At 42.7% G+C, this 22,643-nt stretch overlaps 1 protein-coding gene across 3 annotated transcripts in view; it reads left to right on the forward strand.

The window, feature by feature from the left end:
• Positions 1-7,189, forward strand: part of LOC118508118 — a 53,765-nt gene extending 46,576 nt beyond the window's left edge. For all 3 annotated transcript variants that reach the window (XM_036047626.1, XM_036047625.1, XM_036047624.1), the window contains 2 exons: positions 3,472-3,650; positions 4,434-7,189. In XM_036047626.1, the coding sequence (XP_035903519.1) occupies positions 3,472-3,650; positions 4,434-4,964 (710 nt within the window). In that variant the 3' untranslated portion in view covers positions 4,965-7,189. The remainder of the gene's footprint in view (positions 1-3,471; positions 3,651-4,433) is intronic.
• The last annotated feature ends 15,454 nt before the right edge of the window (positions 7,190-22,643 follow it).

Below are 22,643 nucleotides of genomic sequence, written 5' to 3' on the forward strand. Positions count from 1 at the left end.
GTGATGTTTTTTTACGCTCAGATTCATTTTTATTAATTTGTTTTGGGGAATTTATATTACAATTAGGAAACGTGTTTTTTAAGCTAAATTGAGTTTTTCTATAAAATATTATTGAAAAACTAAACTTATTCATTTGTTGTAGACTATTTTCTAAGATTATTGAGAAGGTAGAATACCCCCTGGCTTCAGTGATTTCATGGCCAATTTCATGGTAGCCTGATCATACGCTTCTCTTTCCCCTCTCTAAATTATAAAAACAGTTGCTATCAACCAAATTGGGACAACCAAAAGATGTGTCAGTCTCTTAAATTGTCTTCTCCCTCTCTCTCTATGGACCTAACGACCTCATAGGTCATGTCTGTCATTTCTGGTTTACTAGACTTAATGATTTCATGCAGTTGAAGAGTCAGTCTTCACTAAAGGAGAACGACCAGAATGGGATTTGAACCCCGGTACAACCGTGTGAAGACCGGCGCCGTGGTCGCCTCTACCAATACTTCGAGAAATCTCGGCCTATCATTTCTGGCTTTCTGTGCTATTTAACTTCATACGAAACTAACGATATTTATGTGTGAATAATTGCTATAACATTCATTCGATGCTTGTCACCTACATTCACTTGCCCTAGAGACTTTATTTTCTAAAAATTAAATGTAAATTCCAATAAATACCATATTAAATTTAAAATCGCATAAAAAAACCTATTTTCAAACCAGAAATTGTTTTCAAGAAGTGAGATTTTGCTTACATGCCTACATGAATGACAGCTGCAGATATCGTTTCACACTTTCTTCCCCCACAACCCCAGCTTAGCTGTTCGTTATTGTCAACATCATTTCATCTTTTCGTCATAAATGTCATTACCGTTGAATATTCGTTCCCGGCACCCGGGCAGGCTGATGACAAAAATTGTACGCCCCAGCAGAGTGTTTAGAGTGGCACGGACCAAACTCCCCAAACAAAAATCATTCAACCGAAATGCTAAATGTATAGGCCTCCTCGGCCCATGCGGGTGACAACTGGGTAAGCTAGGTTACTGCCGCCAACTTCCAAACGGTGGACCGAAATCGGAAACGGAATGCGTAAGCTTGTCTCGAAAATAAAATCCGAAAGCTAGAATTAAGTTAACATGACAGAGCAGTAAATTAAGCTTAACTCGATTCGATTTTTATTGCATTACGAAACGTTTTCTCATTTCAACGTGATGGCACGTGAGGCAGTTGCAGCAACAACAGATGAGCAGCAGCAACATAGAAAATACAACCTCCACCCTATCCGTCACCCAGCAGCGCAACTCGGGGAAATCATTAAGATTGACGCTATCTGCTGTGTGTATGTGTGAGTGAGTGTGTTTAGGAGATTTTTTTATTGAATTCTCGTTTCGATCGGTGAGAGAAAGAGAGAAAACAGCTAACTTCATTCCGAATGGTAAAAGCGATGCAATGGCGAACGGAATAGAATTAGAATTCCAATATCGAACAATCTTGCTGTCGCTTGGCTGACGTGATACAATTTTTCGGTTCTTATTGACGTATTGTGCGTTGAGTGAGTCTGCGCCTGTTATTTTCCCTACTTAGCCATTTAACTGTACTGTATTACTTTAAGTGTATTACAAATAAATTAACAAACTGAAACCGTACAGGGAGAGCTTTTCATCTAATTTGCATCCCAAAAATGCACCCAAGAATCGCTAGGTATCTCAATTATAGAATTTATAACGCTGCACCAATGCACCATGAGCTTCAAATCGTGCTACCATCTGCTACACACACGCATATTCCATGAACCATTTGATCCGATTTCGATTCAAATCCGTCTCGAGATACGATTCCCAGGTACAATGCACCTTCACTGTTCCACCATTTGCCTTCGCATTCAAACGAACCATTCCCGTCCTCGGTTCGATTCTTGCAAGGAGCATCGTTGTTTTTTTGGTAAAATAATAATCTGCTAATAGTTTCATCCGACAAATTGCTACAAGCATTCCAGCCGAAAACGATAATACCAAGTCGGAACCGCCCCAGAACCGTTCCAGCATTAGACGGGCTACGGTGTGTAATTCGATCAGATGGGCAAAAGGATACTTTTTCCCGGTGCTCCCAGTCCTAGCCGAACACACAAGTTCTGCATTTCCCAGCAGCAAACCCGGTGGAAAGGAGGAGGGGGGAGGAACGGCAGTTTTTCCTTTGCCGGATAATGGTTTGGGAAATGAAACGATTATGTTGGCGATTATATTGATTGCACCCCGGAGGCATTGTATTATGTGCTGGTTTAGGTGGATGAAATGGTATTTGCTGTTGCTTTTTGCGATCCGTGTTTTTTTTGGGGCGGTTTAGGATTGCAGCAAATCGTTTGGTTCGTTGTATTTGTGCCGTAGAAGGTATTTCAGGTTTCACAATGTTAATGTTATTCAGATACCGGCTGGCGCATTTTAACTGCGGATACATTTCATATTCAAAATTCCCGCAAACAATGTTTCATTTTGGAGGAATGAATGCTTTGTGAGATTTTTATCTGGAAGCTGCCATACGAGAAAAAACTGACAGCACTGACAGCATGCAGCTAATTCACCAACAGTGCAAATTATAGTGAGCGTTTAGGGCATAAGATTGAATTCTCATTCAATTGGCCTCTAAGCAGAATAGCTAATGTTTTGGCACAAAATTATTATATGAAGAATCTGGAATCAAAAACTATTGAAATTAAACGCTTATATGAGGAAAAACTCGTTACTCGTTACATACTACTACACGCTTTCATCACAAGGCAACGGTTAAAACCCTCACCAACGATGAAACCGCCCGCCAACAAGAAGTCATTTTCTATTCATCCTTTCAAACGGCACAGCTCCCTTCAATATACAGCTTTACAGTGCAATGACCGCACATCGCAAACCGTCTATACTTTACGCTAAAAATACATCGAAACCATAATCTACTCCTTCTACCGACACACATCCCGACAGCTTCATTAGTCAACCCGACAGTCTCGCTCTCCTTCCATCTTTTTTTTTAAAACGAGAAACTGATTAAGAAATTCAGCCTCCAACATGCTGCAGCAAACAGCGACATGCCTCCAGGACATTCTGGGGGCAGCAGCAAAAAGGGGTTGTAGCTTTCACCTCTTCTGCCGTGCTGGTGAAACTGTACGAGGGGTAAAAATGCAGACGTGCTGAGATCTCTGCGTGTGTATATCAACCGTAATGACATTTATGATGCCCACGGGTGCCACGGTGCTGTCAAACAAGTCATCATACCTTCGTTCTTTTTCCCTTTTTGCAGTGCGTTTTTGAAGCAAATGAAAGGGAGAGAGAGAGCAATTCTCCCCGAATCGAAAGGCCTTTTTAAATGTTTGCAGGGATTTATGACTGTTGACGATTTTTGACAGCAAATTGAGTTTATTCGACTGTATTAAATATATAGAAAATAATTTTAACTGACTCCCTCCATCGTTTTTATACTCTCTTTACAGGTGTTCTTAGAGTAACGGCACGCAATTCAACTCCCGGAGCATTGACAGGAACTCCGCTGCATCTTTCGGTGGAGTTTTGTTCGAATCCTCCGGCACATGCCGCCAGGTGGCTTCATGGCGATCGTATCTACACGCCAGGAAACCAATATGGAGGAGAAGTGTACGCCTATGGGTTTACGGTAAGTATTAACGTAAGTAGTACTAAAGAAATTCGCTCTACGTTGAACAAATGCCCTCAAAAAGTTCCAAGACTTTGGAACGTAGATTGGAAACACTGTATTCATCGTGACATTAATGTCCGCAAAGAGCATGAGAGCTGTTTTCTTCTACCATAGACGAGACATCCATAGGTCCGCACTGATTCTGCTCTTCAGATACATCTTGCGTTCTTGGAGAATTAAGATGATATTTATATTTCATTCAGAAGAGCATCCATTTTCTTCGAGTGTCTGTTAGCAAAACCCCTCATGCACAAAGCGAGTCCGTGCAGCAATGAGATGTTTGCATCAAACCTTGCACATTGCACTTACCAAATGGGACCAATCATCATCGTCCTTCGCCATTTCTCATAAAAAAAGCAAGGGCATGATTTATTTTCGCTCCCCCAACTGCTGCACTTCGGTGACGAAAAGCTAGAAACCACTCTCGGGCACAACGTGATGATTACGCACGTGACCACATCAAGGCGATACGTGCAACCCTCCGTTTTTGCAACCTCATACGATACGGGGCTCATTTGTGACCGAAAGAGGTCGTTTTTTACACACTTTCCGATTTGACCATACATCACCCTGGCTGGCGCTTCTGTGGTGGTGATTGTGTGCATTGCTATCAAAATTCAAAACCCCATACATAACACCCGTGTGTGTGTGCAATTGCAACCGAGACCGCTCTGAGACCCCAAAATTGCAAAATATTCTCATTCCGTATTGGTCCGCTTATCTATGCATCTCTCTGTACAGGATTTGCCGACGCCACACTGCAAGGAGGCACGTCTCACCTACGTGCACATGCACGAGAAGGTACCGAGGACGTTCTTCTTTGTCGTCTCCTCACCGGCCGGTGTCGCCGAAGCCGTGTTCAAAGTCAACTACACCCTCCGGCACCAAACCAAACCGAACGGATCGTACAGCTCGTCGTCTTCGCACCCATCCGGAGCCGGGACCGGATCACACGGAAACTCGTTTTCATCCTCCTCCGTGCCGGGCGTATCGAGCCCGGGCAACATTAACGGTGGCCTGTCCGGGTACAAAATCGGTTCCATCAACACCGTGCCCGGCAATGGGCTGGACGGTGACGAGGAGCTGATGGAGCCGGAAGAAATTCATTTTCCCATCTTCGGCACCGGTCGTGCCGCGTCCACCTGCCTGCTGCATCCGCTCTTCGCTGCATCCTTAAGCATCCTGCTGCACTTTGGCATTCTTGGCGCGGTCCAAACATCGTCTTGGCTGATCGAAACTGCTGTAACGTTGCCCCTTGCAGCGCTACGATAGAGTGACGTTGTTAATGTGGTGAGTGTAAGTGTGCCGTAGCTTAATAGTAGTGCAACCGGGCTCAAGGTGATGGCATAATCGAATTTAAGCCGCTCGAATTCCTCTCGACTGCCGGGCGAGAACAAAATGACCGGAAGTGATTGATTAGCGTTAGCGGGACCGGATATTACACGTTGTTTCGTTTTACTTGTTTTGTGCCGACCTGCGGCGTCCTGGCGGTATAGTTCCGAGCGTTGACCGACCAGCTTCGGGGGAGCTTCGGGGGAGATTATTTATAAAACAGAAAGTGTACATAAACCTTAGCACATCATGCCCCACCCATGCGTCCATCCCTTTTGAAGTAAAAACAGATGTAGCTCGATTCACATTACTCGCTGTAACGAATGTAACGCCGAGCGACAACAAAACCGAAACGTCCTTTTTCATTGTTGAGCGTCAAGCGTCGTGGCACAGTTTACTTAGATGGGAAGTTTTGTAAATACTCTGTTTAACTTACGCTTATAAACAATTCAAATTGACCGTTGGAAAACTTTGAGGAGTTTCTACACCTGTACAGGATGCTAATGATGTAAAAATCAACCACAAAAAAAATGTAAATAAATACTAAACTCCCGCGATTGTTTGAAAGTAAACAAGCTACTGTAACGGTTCATCTATGCTATCCACTAAAGCTTCTCACTATTCTTACTCACGCTACTAACCCTACTGTCGTGCTAGTACTAATATTTCTATCCGCCATACGCATCTACGTAATGTGCCACTGTTTGCTGTCATTACAACAGTCAATTTAACGATTAACGTAATAATAAATCATGTGCCAAAACTGTACGCTGTTAGTGCGTCCCGCCCCGATAACTATACCCCACCGGAACCGGTTAAGTTCCGACATGAATCTTCCGACACGCTTCCGATAATTTCGTTCCTATACGTCCTGATTTGAACGGTTGAACTATAAAATAATTATCACGACTATAACCGACACCTGTAGAAAAAAAAAACGGGAGAAGACGGAAGCATTCCGTTAGACGCCGAGACACCCAGCAAAACCTTATCGATCGACTCGCGGGGCTTGGCTTGTGTTAAATCCTGGTGCGAATCGTGCCATATGCTGGTGGTGCGGACGACATCGTTACGGTCGGTATGTCGCGAAATTTGTAACCTGCGAAACATTTTCATACCACTTCGCATTTCGCTGTTCCACCACCCTCGGCCTAGCGTCGCGAGAAGGCGCACCACAGCCGGGCAAGGAAGCCCCCGACCGCGGTGGGAAAGGTTATGAATAATTGAAGAGTATGATAACGATATGTAAAACTTTCCTCGCGGTGCCCATCCGTGTATCGTACTGGAGAGTGGGGAACACTGCTTTGACTGTTAGTTCATTCGTTTATAATTTTGCTACCTCTTTATTCGAAAATTTCGAGGACTCCATTCTACTTGCTATAAAAAGATACTACTTGTATTAATTTTATAGTATTTTTATATCAAGTTGCTATAATTTATGACACTTGATACTAGCCTCGCGCTCTCTTTTCATCCATCCTGCTTTACTCCGTACTCACTCTAACGTGTTTCAAAAAGATGCAAATCGTGCCAGTGACCCATTTAAAACGCCATTCAAAACAAAAGTGCCGAAACAAATTTTGTGAATAAAATCAAAATAGCATTCATCAATTCATGACGCGAAACACAAATGGAATACGTTTTGTTTGTTTCACTATTTCGAGGGAAATAAGACTGCAAATGGTGGACGAAGCAGAGTGGCGGGTAAAAAGAGGCACAACAAATCGGTTTACGTGATTGAAAACAAAGAAAATAAAAACACTCTAATCGTTAAAATTAACTTCATTTAAGAGATAGAGTTCGATGTGGTTAACAGAAGCCAAAATCCGGTAAAAGTATAGGAGACGCAACTAATGTCCTTCATGTAGCAGAATGGAAGAAAAACAAAACATCAAAATTAACAGAAAAACGGACACTAATATGAACAATTAATGCAGTTTTGGAATAAAAATGATCTAAAAGCACAGATAAACACAAGCGAATAAAACAAAAACCGAAGCGACATTTGTACGAAAGTGTAACCGAATAAGTAATAATGTTGTACGACTCAGTTGTTGGCGATCTAATACACGTTTAACAGAACGCGGCGAGTAGGGAAAATGCAGAAAACTAAACAAAAAGAAGAAAAACCAAAGTGTGATTTTATACAAAGCTGAATAAATAAATAAAATATACTTATTGAAAGTGGCGCGTCGTTTACCGCTGGTTAGTGTCTAGGCTAGGAAATAAATTTATAGCACTTTTATATCACACCCTCGTTTACTCTGACTGGAAAATAATTTATGCTCCATATGTCCATAGTTCCTTCCGTAAGCCGACGTCCCAAAGTGTGAAATATCCTTTAATTGACGTCTGTTTCCGGTTCCGGCTTCCGCTCATCGAACGATTCTCGTCCTGTCGTAGCCATCTTAACCAGACCGCATTACACCGATAATAAAACGTCTCCTTACAGCAGACCGGTACTGTTGTGATAAATGCCATCAAGAAGAGTTCTTCGCTAAATCGCCTCATCGTCCTCCTCCTGCTGCTGCCACAACTGACCGATTATCGCTGAGGGAAGTAAACTTGGTTGTGGCTTTATTTTACCGGCCGACAACCCATTTCTGCCCAACGCTTCATTGCACCGAAGGATAAAAGAAAGCAAATATTGTGCGGTCCATGGCGGTGTAGGGCTAAAATTCGGGCAGCCAAATTTACTATGACCGGTAGTACGGACTACGAATTGCTATATCGCCCCCAGGCACAACGAATGAAGCAGTAAACAGGTACACTTGCCTAACCGTCCCTCATGGCTCGGTGTTTGAGCACAGTACAAGGGAATGACTCGAAGCAATGGTGAACCGACAGGAGCGAGCGGTAAGAGAATGCTGTGTGGCGAAGAGAAATAAATTAATTCTATCAGAATTAATTGGCCTCAAAGAAGACGATGCTGCCGGCCGATGGTGGGAACAGCCGGGTGAGTGCGACGAATGCGACGAAGGGTGCAAAAAAACACTTGTGCCTGATGAACTGTGAAGCGGAGGGAAATAACTTTTTCCCCTTCTTGCTTTTGGTTTCGGAGTTCGGCTAAGAAAGCAGATTTTGTTATTAGAGAGATCCTTGTAAGTGACGTACCTTGTGTAGTAAGGAAAATATATGAACTAGAGACAAAGAAACTATGCAAGGGTAATAAAGCGTTTTTTTTTTTTGGAAATCATTTATTTTTCTTATGAAAACTCTTCTAAGTACTTCTTGTTGTTGATTTCGACTAAAAGCCTTTCATAAATACCTGATGTAGATTATAGCATGTTATTGTGTATTTCTATTAAAGCAACAGTCTATTTTTCCTGTAGTTGGATAACAGATGAGCAATTCGTATGAGTAGATAGACAAGGAAAAGAATACAAGGACCCACTTGCTATAAAGAGGACCAGTGACGAATCAACACTTAAAGAGGCATGTGGTGGGAATATTCAACACATGACTTAAAATTATTTCTGGTTCGTTGTCAGACCCCTTCGACAACGAGGGCTATTGACAGAGTTGCCTTTGAGAACAAGATCTCATGGAAGGCAAGACTGCTTGGACGACAAGGTCTCTTAGAAGAGGCTCCAACAGACGATGTCCTTCAGACGGGAAGATTTCTTTACGAGAGATAAGACTTAGTCTCTTGGACGAGACCCATTAGAAAAAAGAACCTGTTTTGTACGAAAGATCGTATTGAAAGCAACACAGAAGGGAAGATAAGCCTCCTTAAATAACAAGGGCTCGTGGATAGTGATCAGTCCTTTGGATGAAGAAGCTCACGCTTAATATGATTTGGGATAGAGAGAAAAAATAAGATAAGATATTACTTAAGTGTAGATAAGATACAATAAAGACCACGATAGAATGATAGGATACCTTGTACCACATCGTCGGACATGTTCGATAAGTTCTAATCTTGAAAATTAGATAGATTGCAGAATGGACGGAACCCGAAGGTAATCATTATGAGGAGAGAGCTTCATGGCATAGAAAATCGGTCTCACATTCCCTCTTTATCTCTCTTTTATGTTATAGTGCAAGAATTTTATTTATTTTTCCTTTTTATTTCTACACACCCAATTCACTTCATTAGCAAAACTACACAACAAAAGGAAAGGAAAGAAAAACTTTCCCATTTTTTTTGGTCCAATGTCGTTTTGTTTTATGTTCTCATAACCTCCACCGTAGAATAAACGTAATTCGCATCAAGCGGAAAAAAGTTCCCACACTACATGCAAACTTTTTCCCCCTCCGGCCAGCCAAACCCCGGCCGCAAGTTACTGTATTCGAACAAAAAAAGGTATCGTGGCGCATCCGATAATGATGCCTCAGCCTTTGCCGAACTCAAACTCACACCCTCCAAACCATCACGCTCCCTTCTGCTCACCGGCACATGCGGTGTGCAATCAATTTAGATTAGCAGCAATCAATTCGTATTGCTGGCGATTAATCTCATTTCCGATAAAATTCCACCACCGTAATTCGCCGAACGCTTCAGCTGAATAGGTCAATTTTCATGCAAAAACCCGGCCCGGTTTCATGCTTTTTCCATGCCTGCCAGCACTAGTTTTTCACGGCACGGGGGACTTAGTTTCGCAATCGGCCAAACCCCATCGCAAAACCCCATTCCGAGCGAGCGTGCCGGGGTAAGGGCAATCTCGTCCGCGCTGATGATTGCTGATGAAAGTTTCGCACTTTCGCCATTCGATCGCTGACGGCATCGATCGATCTGAGCCTCGATGTTTTCTGATTCGGATGCTGGGATTTGGGGATTGATGAAAAATGTTCACCCACTAAACCAGCGATTTCACCCACAAGCTATGGGACTACATTTTCCCACCTCGGGGGAGTATGAACGTGGGGGGGGGGGGGGGGGGGGTGAATGTTTGACTTGCGTCACTTCCCCAACAATGCTGATGACAGTGCATTCTGTGCATAGTTCTCCCCGCAGCAACCCGCAGCAGACTGGTTCGCACATCAATCGGCAATTATCGCGCGCGTTACAACAACTCAACGTGTGTGAGTTGTGGAAAGGCTGGAATTAAGTGGTGGCCGGAAATTTGTGGTCTTCTTGGAGGGAAAGGAATGTCGGTGTTGTTGTATTGCAATTGATATGGTTGATAGAGAGTCAGTAACAGTGTTATCGTGTTCATTCAATTTTTTAATTGAATTTTGTTTGAGGATTTCTGTAACGCATTTGGTATCGTTCGTTCGGTAGCTTGAGATTTAAAAATTCAGAATTCGGTTAATAATTTAGACGCATACGTACATGGAATTGGTCTTCGATAGGAGAATCTGTTAATAATTATAGTTCCACGTATTTCTACTAGAGGGAGCCAGCATACGTTCGTTACAAGGCGCTAGATTCGTATTTCTAGCCCAAGCATCATGGCACACTTAGGGAATGAGTGAGAGTAATTGATGTTACAAATAAATACAGTTTAACGATAACAGCTGTTAAAATTACTTACAAACAAAAAATCACCGTGCTTTAGTTGTCTCAAGAGTCCCTAAACTCTAAAAATATCAAAATGTGGGAAACTGTGGTTGATTTCCCATGCATTATCTAAAACATAGGGTCAATCTTGATTGATGCTGAGCGCAGTATAATTTTAACTGCACCAAAATTTGACTAGCTTCACTCTCATTTATTTTCAACCAATTTTCCTTCCCATAATCACCCACTCAACATCACACTGAGCACCCCTGCCTGGCACATGTACACTTCCCACAGGACGTACCTATTTTCGCCCCACCCCATCCTAAGTGTCCCGTGTGTGTGCTCGCCCCTATTGACATGAATTTTGAATAGCCCTAGACTAGAGGGAACCCCCTTTAACGTTTACCTTCGTTTCACCGGCAACCGGCGACTATTCACACATTCGTCTGGCAGGCTTCAATAATGCATGTTTCTCAATCGTGTTGAATTAATTATGTTCAAGATGTTCACCCCACGAACGGTCGGTCTGTGCGAGTCACAAAGATACTAGTGAGCGTGTCGGAAGAGGGGGTGAGATGTCCAGGAATGAGAACAGTTGCATCACGAGCTATCTATGGAGCTGAACATGCCCTCAGACACCCTCCACACACGATTTCCACCTGCTCAGCCCACCTGAACCCGTTATACCCTTATCTGCAGCGGCAACCAATTGATTTTGCGGCAATGAAAAGCAAACACTGCCAAACAACCGAACGAACCCTGAGGTTCTAATGGATTTATTGTGTAATTATGTGATAACTATTGCAAATGATCAATTATTGCAAACGAGATCCGTTGCTGCTTTTTTCTATTATTCTATATCCTTTATCACCCTCTCTCTCATTGTTGTTACTATCCCCGTCACTCTCGTGTGTGTGTGTGTGGGCGTCTGTCACACTAACCGTTTCGATACATCTATTGTTTACCGGTTAGGCATGAGTGTGTCATTTGTCGCTTGTTTATTCATTCCAACGGCCCGCCAATGCACTCATCACCGCTGCACTACTGGGCGCCTCCATTACGCCACCATTTTGGGATGCTCGCGCATTCGAATGCGTGCCTATACGAACGTGTGCACACAATGAGTTTTCTATTTTTGATGGATTTGATTACAAACACATTAATTATGAATTCCCCCTTTCCTCTGCCCGTGCTTGCGAGCGAGTAATGGCCAGCGCTATTCATTCACCATTTTCCATACCGGCACAAAATTAGCTGTGTGCTTGTGTGCGCGTGTGTGTGTGACAATGGCCAGTAAGAATGGTTTTTTGTTTTGTTTTTTTTTGCGTGTCCTGAAAAACAATTACCGTATAATTCAGCATGAGATAATCATGTTTGCGTTGCATTTTCTGTGGTGCGGTGTGATGTACACCATCAATTACGGGATGCAAAAAACCCGAGGGTGGTTTAGAGTGGTGGGTTCAGTGCTTAGATGTCGGTTTTAGGGATTTTAGGGAATTAATACCTTTAATCGAATCAGAGGGAACTGGAGCAAATCGGTGCTCAGCAAAAGAAACAAGTAATATTAAATTGAAATATGTGCTTACTCTATATTTTAGCTGCTTTTCAGAACTATTGCTCTATACAATTGAAGTATTCAAAACGATTCTCAAGTTCTCTCATTCCTATTTAAGATGACAGCGAAAAGAAATAATTGCTTAAGAAACAATTATCATTTGGAACGAAACAATCCGAAGGCTTCAGAAGAAACTTCAAGACACACATCTGGGGATTCTACGGCAGTAAACGATATCATCGAATAAAGCGCACACGAAGAACGTATTGCGAAGACAAAGAATCGTCATAATGATCAGCTCAGTAAAACTTCATCGCCTGCATTAGTGCTGGCCTGCCTGCGAGCTACTAGTGCCCATTTTGGAACAATCCCCTTCACTATCCGAACACTTTGTAAAATTGAAGCCAAACGCTTTGCCCTGTCGCCACGGTTGCTTCGTGTGACAGTACGAACCGTGCGGGTGACGAACGTCTCTGTAGTTTTTCCGTTAGCCTCACACCGGTTGCCACAAGCAATAATCCAAATGGAATCAGCTAATTTGGAAAATGGTCTCTAATCTACCTTCCCTGGATTCCGGACAGGCGAACCGGTTCTAGGACAGTTGGTTGGTTGCTTTCGCGCCGTTCGAAAGACCAAGTCGGCCAGGAGCGCGATTATGAGATGGGGTGGAACAAAAAATTACACCACGCTCAGTTTGAAGGCTTCATTTCGCCAAAACGAAACAAAGCTGATGGGGACGGGTTCTGTTTTGGGGGTAATAGCTCCCAATCAAGCCAATCAAGTCGAAACAGATTGCTAAATCGCATGGCAGCCGGTTGCCAGGGAATCGTCTGCCTTGGTCCTACTGTTAGTATGAGAAGGAGAAGCACGTGTAATATTTCACTGAAATGGTTCATCACTCTAATTCACTCTGTAGAACGAAGCTTGAGAACGTTCATTTCTTTTGAGAAGATTCACTTTAAACTAGTAACAAGAACCGCTTTCTTATACTGACAACTAATCCGGAAAAATGGCACCCATAGCCGGAGCCTAACAATCTTATCGCTACTTTTATTTAAACGATACCCTTCATTACTTCAATCGTTGGAATCTTTCTCTCTAAACCGAATGTTTAAGCCGAATCTTTTCTATGATTTGAGCACAAGTACGTGTCGGGTGTGAGGCACCTTCCTTCAACTACTTTCACCGCACGAAACGATCTACCAAAAACCCGACCAAAACAATGGGGCTCGTCCATTTTTCGCTGTCTATGTTTTTGCAGGCCTTGAACGCGTGGAAGGGACGGTTACGGCTCGTCCTTTTGTCCCGTTACGAAGTGTTTTCATGGTCTACCGTTATCTCACCCACTCCGAACAATCGCAATGTATCCTACACACCTTCCCAACCATCCCTTCCGTTCGTTCACACCACACCAAGATGGTCACATGCATGTGCCTTACGATAAAAGGCGCCGCAATGTTTGCTTTTGTGGATTCCCTGTGTGTGCCTTCAACGTGTATGTGTGTGTGTGTGTCAGGGAGAGTTTTTTTCTCTTTGTTTATCCTCGTTTTTCAGTCCCTCGAGCATGGGAGCATCGCCGAAGCGCCAAAGCGGCCGAGCATCGCCGACCGCCTCGAGCAGGATAACGAGCACGACAACGATCATTGTCCTAGTGGATACTCGTGTGTCATTTGGCTGTCTTCTCGCTTCCTAGCGAAGGAACGCCTTTGGAACGTGGACTCTGTGAGGTAGGTTGTCGTTGTTTTTTTTTTTTTGTTCTAAGATATTTATGCCACCACTCTCACACACGTCCGCTATTACACCAAACCGCTCAAAAGCCTACGAGCGAACCGTGGCACACCAGCCCACTGAAGCGCGTAGGCGCATTTTAGTTGGCGTCCTTTTCAATCTTTTGATTTGGCAAACGAGCCTCAATAAAAAAAGAAAACTGCGGGACAAGAGGACCAAACCCCGGGAGGGGTTTTTTGAATGGGTGAAGATTATTTGTTTTCTGTTTTGCAAAACCACCATCACCAAACTAACCTCAAACCATGCCCCCACAATGGCTCTTTGAGGAAGCCATTTTTGGAGCCTTTCTTTTGGCCTACACATCCCCGAGCACACGGACGACAGCCTTTTGTTTCTGTGGGCTGCTGCTGTTGTGTGCTTTGTTTGCTGCTTTTGACACTCTTAACCAGCAGTTATTTTCTTACCAACTCGCACGGGTGACACCGGGGCGCCCTTGCGACGAGCACGTGAACTGGTGGATTCTTGTTTTATTTGTCTTGTTTTCTACCCAACTGGGCCATTCTGTTTTGGGGATGGTGTATACATGATGGAAACGTTTAATGGAGTATTTTCCAGCATGAAAGCGACCATTTTATGGGTTTTGTTTTGTTGCGCTAACTAGAGAGGGGAACTGTTAGCGAACAACGGCACACTGAGGGCTAAGTTTACCATGGAAGGCAATGTATCAAGAGTCAAGGGTCTCGTTTGTTTATCGGAGAAGAATCTTAATCAATGTAACTCTTCTTATTTCTTCGGCTGGTAAATCGTCTTAAGCACTTCCATTTAATAACGTTTCCTTAATCTACTTACATTAAGGAATTCGGGGTTTATTTTGTTTATGACTTATAATCCAAGACTTCAGCACCGTAAAATGATTCTCAGGTTGATGGTCTTCTTAAACTTTGTCTGTTCTTCTGCAAATGTTTGTTTTGACTTTTTAAAAGTTTTATTTGTTCTTTATTATATTTTAGAGTAACTTTTATTTTATTTGCTCTTCTATATTTGCTTTCATGAGTTTATTTAATTTTATATTTTTTTGTATTTTCTGTGTCTTTATCTATTTTTCAATATTCAAATACAACATTGTCCTTTGAGTAATTAAAATTGTGTTTATCTTTTTTTTCTTTCACTATCGACCTCCTTTCTCTAAAGCCGCATTTCCATCACATAACCTTATTCCTTTGCAGTGTTATACAATTAGACTATTATCTCGTAACTTTCCCAACTTAAATCTGTCTTTTAAATATTTTTCATAATTTTTAACTTGTGTTTTTCACTATTTGAATTATTTTCTACATCTTTTGATTTGTTTAATGATTTGATTATAACACAAAACTCAAAAACCCGAAGCGTTCTAAACGAATTTACCAACCTATTCACCGAATAGTGCTCGTATTTGCTTTAACCAACCTTAATTATTTCTGCTTCGATCTATCGTCTGTGTTCAATATTGATGTTTACACGGAACCAACACAAAAAAGAAGTTTATCAAATGCAATCGTATCGCGATCTTACGAAAGCTTCGTTCGATACTGCGTGTTTTTGTTTCGAGCAATTTTCAGTACGCTTTTTAACTCCACTATTGTTCATATGATCTCAGCCAAAGTTACGATTTTGGCAGAGCAAACAAAAAATGTCGGTTGAAAGGTGGCGATTCTAAACCATGGTTCCAGTTCTACCGGTACAATTGGCGCCCTTTTTTACACCCCCTTTTCCAAAGCAGTGAAAAGGTGGAAATGAATGTGAAAACACACTTCGAAAGACTGGCTCGACGGTCCTCACGTACAGACCCATCAAAGTGGAAATCCATGCGAGCTGGTTGATAACAAGATTCTGCACTGTGAGAAGAAACCAGTTAGAAGAATAGGGTTAAAAGATTAATAATTTTGTGTGTTTGTTATTTTATATGATGAATCTTCTAAAAACAGATAATACTATCCAAAGAATTAAAATAATGAATTTGATATTTTTAGAATTAGATTTTTGACCATCACACATTTCTATCTCTCCCAATGTGCCCGATATCACTCCGGACAGGTCGAAAAGCTTCTCGTGCCAGCATCCTCGAGGGCAGCGTTTCTTCATTAGTAGCGCACTGATATTTGAGGCCAACCGCAAAGCAGCGAAGGATTGGTCCGATATACTGTAGCACCATTCACGTGACCTCTAGCTCGTTCTATTCAAACAGCGCGTGAATGCAATGGATCACACGCATTCCGTCCTCCCTTTCGCGAAATCGTTATAGCCGAACGCTGAAAAATCCTCAATCTTGAACGCTTTGCTTTAATTTCGTTTGCTGCACGGTACGGCTACAGCGGGACCGAACAGACACCCGAAAACCAATAACCGATCAAACGTCACGGACTGTGGATTCGGAACGATGCTGACCGCGACCGGTTTAGAGCTCGATGCTGCTGCTGCTGCTGCCGGATGTCTGTCTGCCGGTCGAAGTCGTGCCACATCGTTCGAGTGTCCTCTGCTTTTTTGTCTGCGGCCAGCGTGATATGTGGACCAGTTTTAGGGAGGCTAGCAGTGTTGCCGATCCGGTGTTTGCTCTCGCTACGAATCACTTGTCACGCCTTCGAAACTTGGTATGAGTTTGATTGTGTTTTTTTTCCTGTCTATTTTTCTCTCTTTCCCAATCACAGTGCTTTGAACAAATTTCATTTGAACGATTTTTTTCCTGGTGGTTTTAGAAGCAAAATTTAATATTCTTCAACTGCAAGTAAAACACATATCACGCATATCGGGGTTCCTACATTTCATTCCAATAAAAGTATGATTATTTCACGCCATGACAACTTGTAATCCAATCCGGTAGTTTCTAATATAAAACACATTTTCATTCGAAACTTCATCCCACATACTCAGAACCCTTCGTACCAGGGAATTGGTGCCATATGAGTCTCAAAAAAAAAACCGAACGAAAAAAAAAGCAATATTTAAATCCAATGATATGATAATCGTATAAAGTTGTACCCACAATTTCATTTCAATTACGCTCGTTATTCGTTGTTGTTTTATTTTTTGCGTACCATTTCCACCTTCCACTTCACGAAAAGCTCTCTCCCACCCCGTACACACGCTTCCCATAACTATCGAAATGCATACATTACGATGAAAATCGGTTTTTGTGCAGTCGAGTGCATACCGGGTAGAATTCAATTTTACATTCCCATACGTATAATGCGCGCACATATATAGACATACCGCGAACACCAACCTACGCCAAATTCAGGTTTTAATTTAGTTACAAAAGTTTGCTAGAATTGTACTTTCATTCGTGCAAGTGGTTGATGGCGGAACTAATGGCTGTGGGAACATTATCAAACAAACAGTTTAAAAGCGCAATTAAAAGAGAAAAGTAGCATGGAACGGCAAGCATTTTGCTGGATTCCCTGGAGCTAGAATGTGGTGAGATGTAAGGAGAAAGCATTTGTATTTTAAACGTTACAACAAATGTAACACTTTTAAACGTAAATGGCTTATGTGTAGCCACTATGTGACGGCAGTTCATTAGAAGTGTCATTGCTTCACGCTTACAGCACATTCCACAAGTGAATTATAGCAAGGAAAAAGAGTTTTATAGCAACTTGGCCTATTTTAAATTTGAGCTCTATTTGATAAATAAAGGACAACAGACAGAACCCCGCCAAACGATGCCCCTCACAATGGGCCGGTTTGAGGTGAGCCTAAAATATTAAAACACCATCAAATTGCTCTAGCCAAAGTCATCCAAAGTTCGGTGGCACATAAATAAAATGCTTTTAATTAAATTGAACCCTGTCGGTCGGTCGTTGGACGTTTTCAGTTCATTGAACAGAACATTTCATTTGGCAGATGCACAGGCAAATTGCGAAAATGTTTTAATTTTATTACACATTGCTGGTAGATTTTAAACCAAAGAGAGATGTTTTTTTGCATCAGCAAAGCTCTTGAAAATAGTTTTAAAAAATAGTTTCTCCATGAGGCTTTTTCTCTTAAGACTGGTTGTGTTGGAGGCGATCCGGTGACCGAAGTCTTCACAAGGCAGGACCTGACCGTTTTTTCAATTCTCATCCAAGAACGCCTCCTCGCACACAGGACTGACTATCCTGTTACAGATTTAATCAAGTCACAGAAAGCCAGAATGACAGATCGAGACCTCTCGAAGTTATAGTGCCAGGAAAGAAGAAGAAATATGTTTCGAATATATTTTTTTGTCCTAAGGATTCATCTTGAACTTAATTAGTAATGCATCGACCTGTTTACTTTGACGGCCTGAATACTTGAAACGTGTTCATCGGCCTGTTTACATTGGTTGCCTGTCCTCTTGAAACGTCACTTATAGGTTTATACGCTATGCTCAAGTTCCTTCTAATTCAGATAAATAATTCAAATCCCTGCGTAACCAACACATCTCATCTATCTATACCTTTCATTTCCACCACTAAATACTCTCAGTGTTTGAACACACTAACTCTACCTTTCTATCACCGTAGCTAGTAATCCCTCCAGTAGTAGGTAATAACTTTTTTACACTTGTGTAAGTGGATTACACCCAATCGTCTGTAATTGCACAACGGAAGGTTCAGCAAGGCCCTTGTACCTACACGCGTGAAGCTTTTTGGTACGTACGCCATGCGCACCGGAGCATCATCCCAACCCACCCGAAGGATATAAAGCACCACGCAACTCCCGTTCGCTCGCTTTTCTTATCAGTCAAATGGCAAGCAAACCCGGAAGACGATTTTGTCACACCACTGGGCACCGTCACCGTTCGAGAGGAAGCCAAATCTCGTTAGTCAAGTGTTTAGTATTCAAATATGATGATGATGATGATGATATCCCGAGGCCTTTTCTAACCCACTCCCATACCTGGCTTGAGCACACAGACGCGCACACCCACGGATCCACACAAAAAACCAAGACCAAGGAAGAAAAAGGTGAGCAGAGAAAAGCGAAAAGTCATGATGTCGCCAGGCCACCGAAAAGCGGGAAGCCCTTTACGGCGACGCCCGAAAAGGTCGTGCCGGGATGAGTGAATTTGCATTGCTCGTCTTTCACGCGCGCTTCCGAAAAGCAGACCCGCGTCTCCGAAAATGTGTATCCCTTTTCGGTCTGGTACTAACTTTTCTCGGCTAAGTAAACGGGGCAGAGAGCTGGGAGCTTTGGCCGTAAATCCAATATTGAATCTCATCATTCTGAAGGGATTTGTGCTTGTGGCCGTTTTGGCTGGATATGCTGAGTTTGTGGGTGTGTGTGTGTCTGGATAGGTTCTTTTGCGAGCCGAGAACTGCAGGATAGGGTTCGGTATTACAAACCGACCGTGGACAGGATTTCCCGACGCTACGCCATCGGAATACGAGAACAGATTAGAAGCCATCCCTTTTGTCTCGGCTGCCGGCAAACGGTTCCATGCGGTTGGAGTGGACAGAAAAAAAAACCGAAACATTATAAACCACAACAAGCAAGCAGCATTATTATGGCGGCCCAGTTGGCAGTGCGGCTCGGCTACGGTACGGTTTTTCATTTTCTGCCCTAATTGCATTACACTTTTTAAATAAGTTGGCTTTACGGTTGATAACGCAGCAGACGAAGCTTTCCCCCCGGTCATTCCCATTTTCATTTGTTAAAAGATACATAAATTATGATAAATAAAAGTATAATTAAAGGAAACATGTTAGTGCCTCTGGAAGCGTTTGTCCACCAGAAATGATTGGTGTTCATGTTGGTTCATTTTCATGTCAAAAATTATATAAAAATCAAGCAACTACCAGTAGATGTTTCTGCAACACTTCTGCTAGTTTCAAGCCTTCTTATGGCTATACTCCTTCCGAAAAATCCTTTTACGCGTCATCCTTCCTCTATTCACATGGTAGCGCCCTCTACTGGAATCACACGGTACTGTCATGACAGCTAGAGATAGTCAATTAATTTTGACAGTACATTTTTTTTTAAATTCTACTTCTTGAACAGAGATACGGTTACAGACTTTAAGCAATAGTGGAGACAAAAATACTGCAGTACTGCCATTGCCAAAGCAGAATATTCTTATCCAGACATTAATGTTATAAAATACTTCTCGATCATAGGTGGATAAAACCAAAGATTGCTACTCGTTTGCTGATGTTGATAGCAATTCCAGGGTTTGCAATGGTACGGCCTACTCTTATCAAACTCTTTCTTCCATTACTACCATTTTGGAATGAGCGCCGCTCGCTCCCGGAACGATCCAATCCAGCCATCAGCACTAAATGTCACCAATGCATGATAAAATTACTAACAACACTTTCATTACCATCATGTGACACGTGCGCTGAACCGTGTTCTTTGTTGTTACTCCGGTGCCACGCACCGGAAAACACAGGACGCAGGAATTGAACTAGGGGTTGCCGTGCGCACAAAAAACACAATCCCTTCCTACTATTATTCGCGGTTGATGTCTATTTTTCCCTGCTTTGTGTTATACACCGGTACTGGATGCTGGTAAACATATTCTTATCTCGACCCTCAAATCCCAACTCTCTGGTATGATCACGCCTCTCCTTCTCTCTCAAAACACAATGGTGATAATTTATTTTCCTTCACTTCCGGGGAGAACCACATTCCGGGCTGGTCTCACTGTGTGTTATGTTCGGGTTACGTTCTACTTTCTATTCTATGCCGCACGCCTCTAAGGTAATGCCATGCGTGTACGTGTATGTGTGGTTGTATGAGTACGAAAAAATGAACCAATATGAGTGTGTGTGTGTGTGACCATCCGGGATGAATTCGGGAAACGGAAGCTAGCGCAGGATTTGCGCATGGTAGAAAACTCCCTTCACCAACCTTTATTTTCCTCTGTTACAGGCGGCATCCTTCTATGTCCCCCAGCACTAACCAAAAAAAGGGCCCGCCTTTTCATCCCCGGAAGTTTGCCGAAATTGGTGCGGAGATTTTTATTTCTACCATCCCCGCACACACACACATAGCGCCACAGACCCTATGTCGTCGGTAAGAATCGTCGGGGGCAGAAGAAGCTAGAGAAAGCTCCACTCACTCCAACACAGCCAACCAGAAATGAGAAAATATCGTGTTGAAAATAAATCGCATCGTTTAACGCCTTCTTCCTGTCGACCGGCGGTTGTCCTGCCGTAGCAGCCGACCATACACGGGAGGGAAATCCTTTCCAGCGCTGGTCTCCGCAGACCCATTCACGAGCGCCTCTGGATGTATAAATATCCTTATCCGGACAGTTCAGAAACCCATTGAACCGAATCGAATGTGAATTCCTAAACTTTGCCCCTCAATGTGGGATTGGGGTTGGGTCGGGAATATTTAAACCCACAACAAATGCCCCTTATACTTTTACTAAATCGCTCCCGAAGCTGTATTCTCGATGTTTTGATTCGCCATCTCTCCATTCCATTCCATGCCAGCGTGACGATGTAGGAAAAAAAGGAGAAAGAACGGAAGAAAGCTCTGTCCAAGTCATCCCCGGGACAAATGGGAGAGAGAATGGAAACTTCATTTTCTTTTGGCTTTTGTGCTTTGTGGACGGTCCTGCACGGTGCTGGAACTGTACGGTACGGTATCAATCGGTGGTGAATAGAAAACTTTTGCTACAGCGATGGGTTTCCCACTCCCCCCAACCGGTGGTAGTTGGGTTCGTTCACGGGTATCAATTGGCCGCCTTAGGAAATATCAAATGCATCAAATCAAATCACGCCTAAGGGACTAAACAAATCGTCTTGTACTGGCTGGCTGGTTGGTTGGCTGGCTTTGGTGTTGTAATTAAGCCTGTTTGGTTCATTTTGATGTGTGTGTTTTTCGTATGATTAAATTAATTCTACACTAACTCACTTGTTTTCTTGATCAATTTTCTGGTTTTCTTTAATCATTCTCTTTCTAGAATGATTTTATAAAGCGCAGCTCGCTAACAACAACTAATCGGCTAATAACTCACTCACTGCCATTTAACTCACTCATTCGTTTTATCTGTTTTTTTTTTAATAATCTAACACCGTTCGTTGTACAATTAATAGTTTTAATTTTACCAAATTAAATCCTTTCACCAGGCTTCATAAATTAAATTTAAAAACAGTCTCTCCATCCACCTCAGCACCGTTCTACTGAGCATTTTTATACCCCAAAAAAAAAAAGAAAGCTCTTTCATTGGACATATTTTTTGTAATGAATCTTTCCATCCATCCATTGTGTGTGCACCACTTGTGCCTTCCAATCTGCAACATTGCTGTCGAAATGGCTCGAACCGGAAGCGTGAAATAGTTCTATAAACACATAGAAGCAAAAATCGTCTAGCACAAAGTTTTTTTCGTTTTTCTTCCTTTCTTTCATTCACTCACATTTTTCACAATCGAATCCGTTTGAGTACATTCCAGCTTTACGGGGTCTGCCGCCTGTCGCCTACAGCCTTCTGTCTGTTTTTCTATGTGTCGCTTTTTTTGTTTGCTCTCATCACCGCCACCACTACTCACTATGAAAACCGATAGCGTCATAAAAATTGCAATCATCTCTCGTTCCTGCCCACTTTTCCTCTTCGTTATCCCCGACCGCCAGGTTTTTTTTCCTGTAGCGCTATTCTTTGCGCCTCGTAGCTTTCCACTTCCGGGTGTTTTCAATTTTCATTTCTATGCAAATAAAACATGGGTTCGTACATGACACTTACCCGAAAAAGGGAAGGGTAGGGACACGGAGGGGGTCGAGAACGAGTGGTGGTTGAATAGTTAAAACCGATGGACATGAAGTGGAAGACCACTGGTTTGTGTGTGTGTGCGAGCGTCCAACACCGGTGCCGGTCCATGTGTGTACGTCATTCAACTGATGTGCGAACATTTCCCATCGTGTGTAAAGTGTGTAAAGAGAGCAA

Source organism: Anopheles stephensi, chromosome 2 (assembly GCF_013141755.1).
Source record: "Anopheles stephensi strain Indian chromosome 2, UCI_ANSTEP_V1.0, whole genome shotgun sequence".
Taxonomy (NCBI): domain Eukaryota; kingdom Metazoa; phylum Arthropoda; class Insecta; order Diptera; family Culicidae; genus Anopheles; species Anopheles stephensi.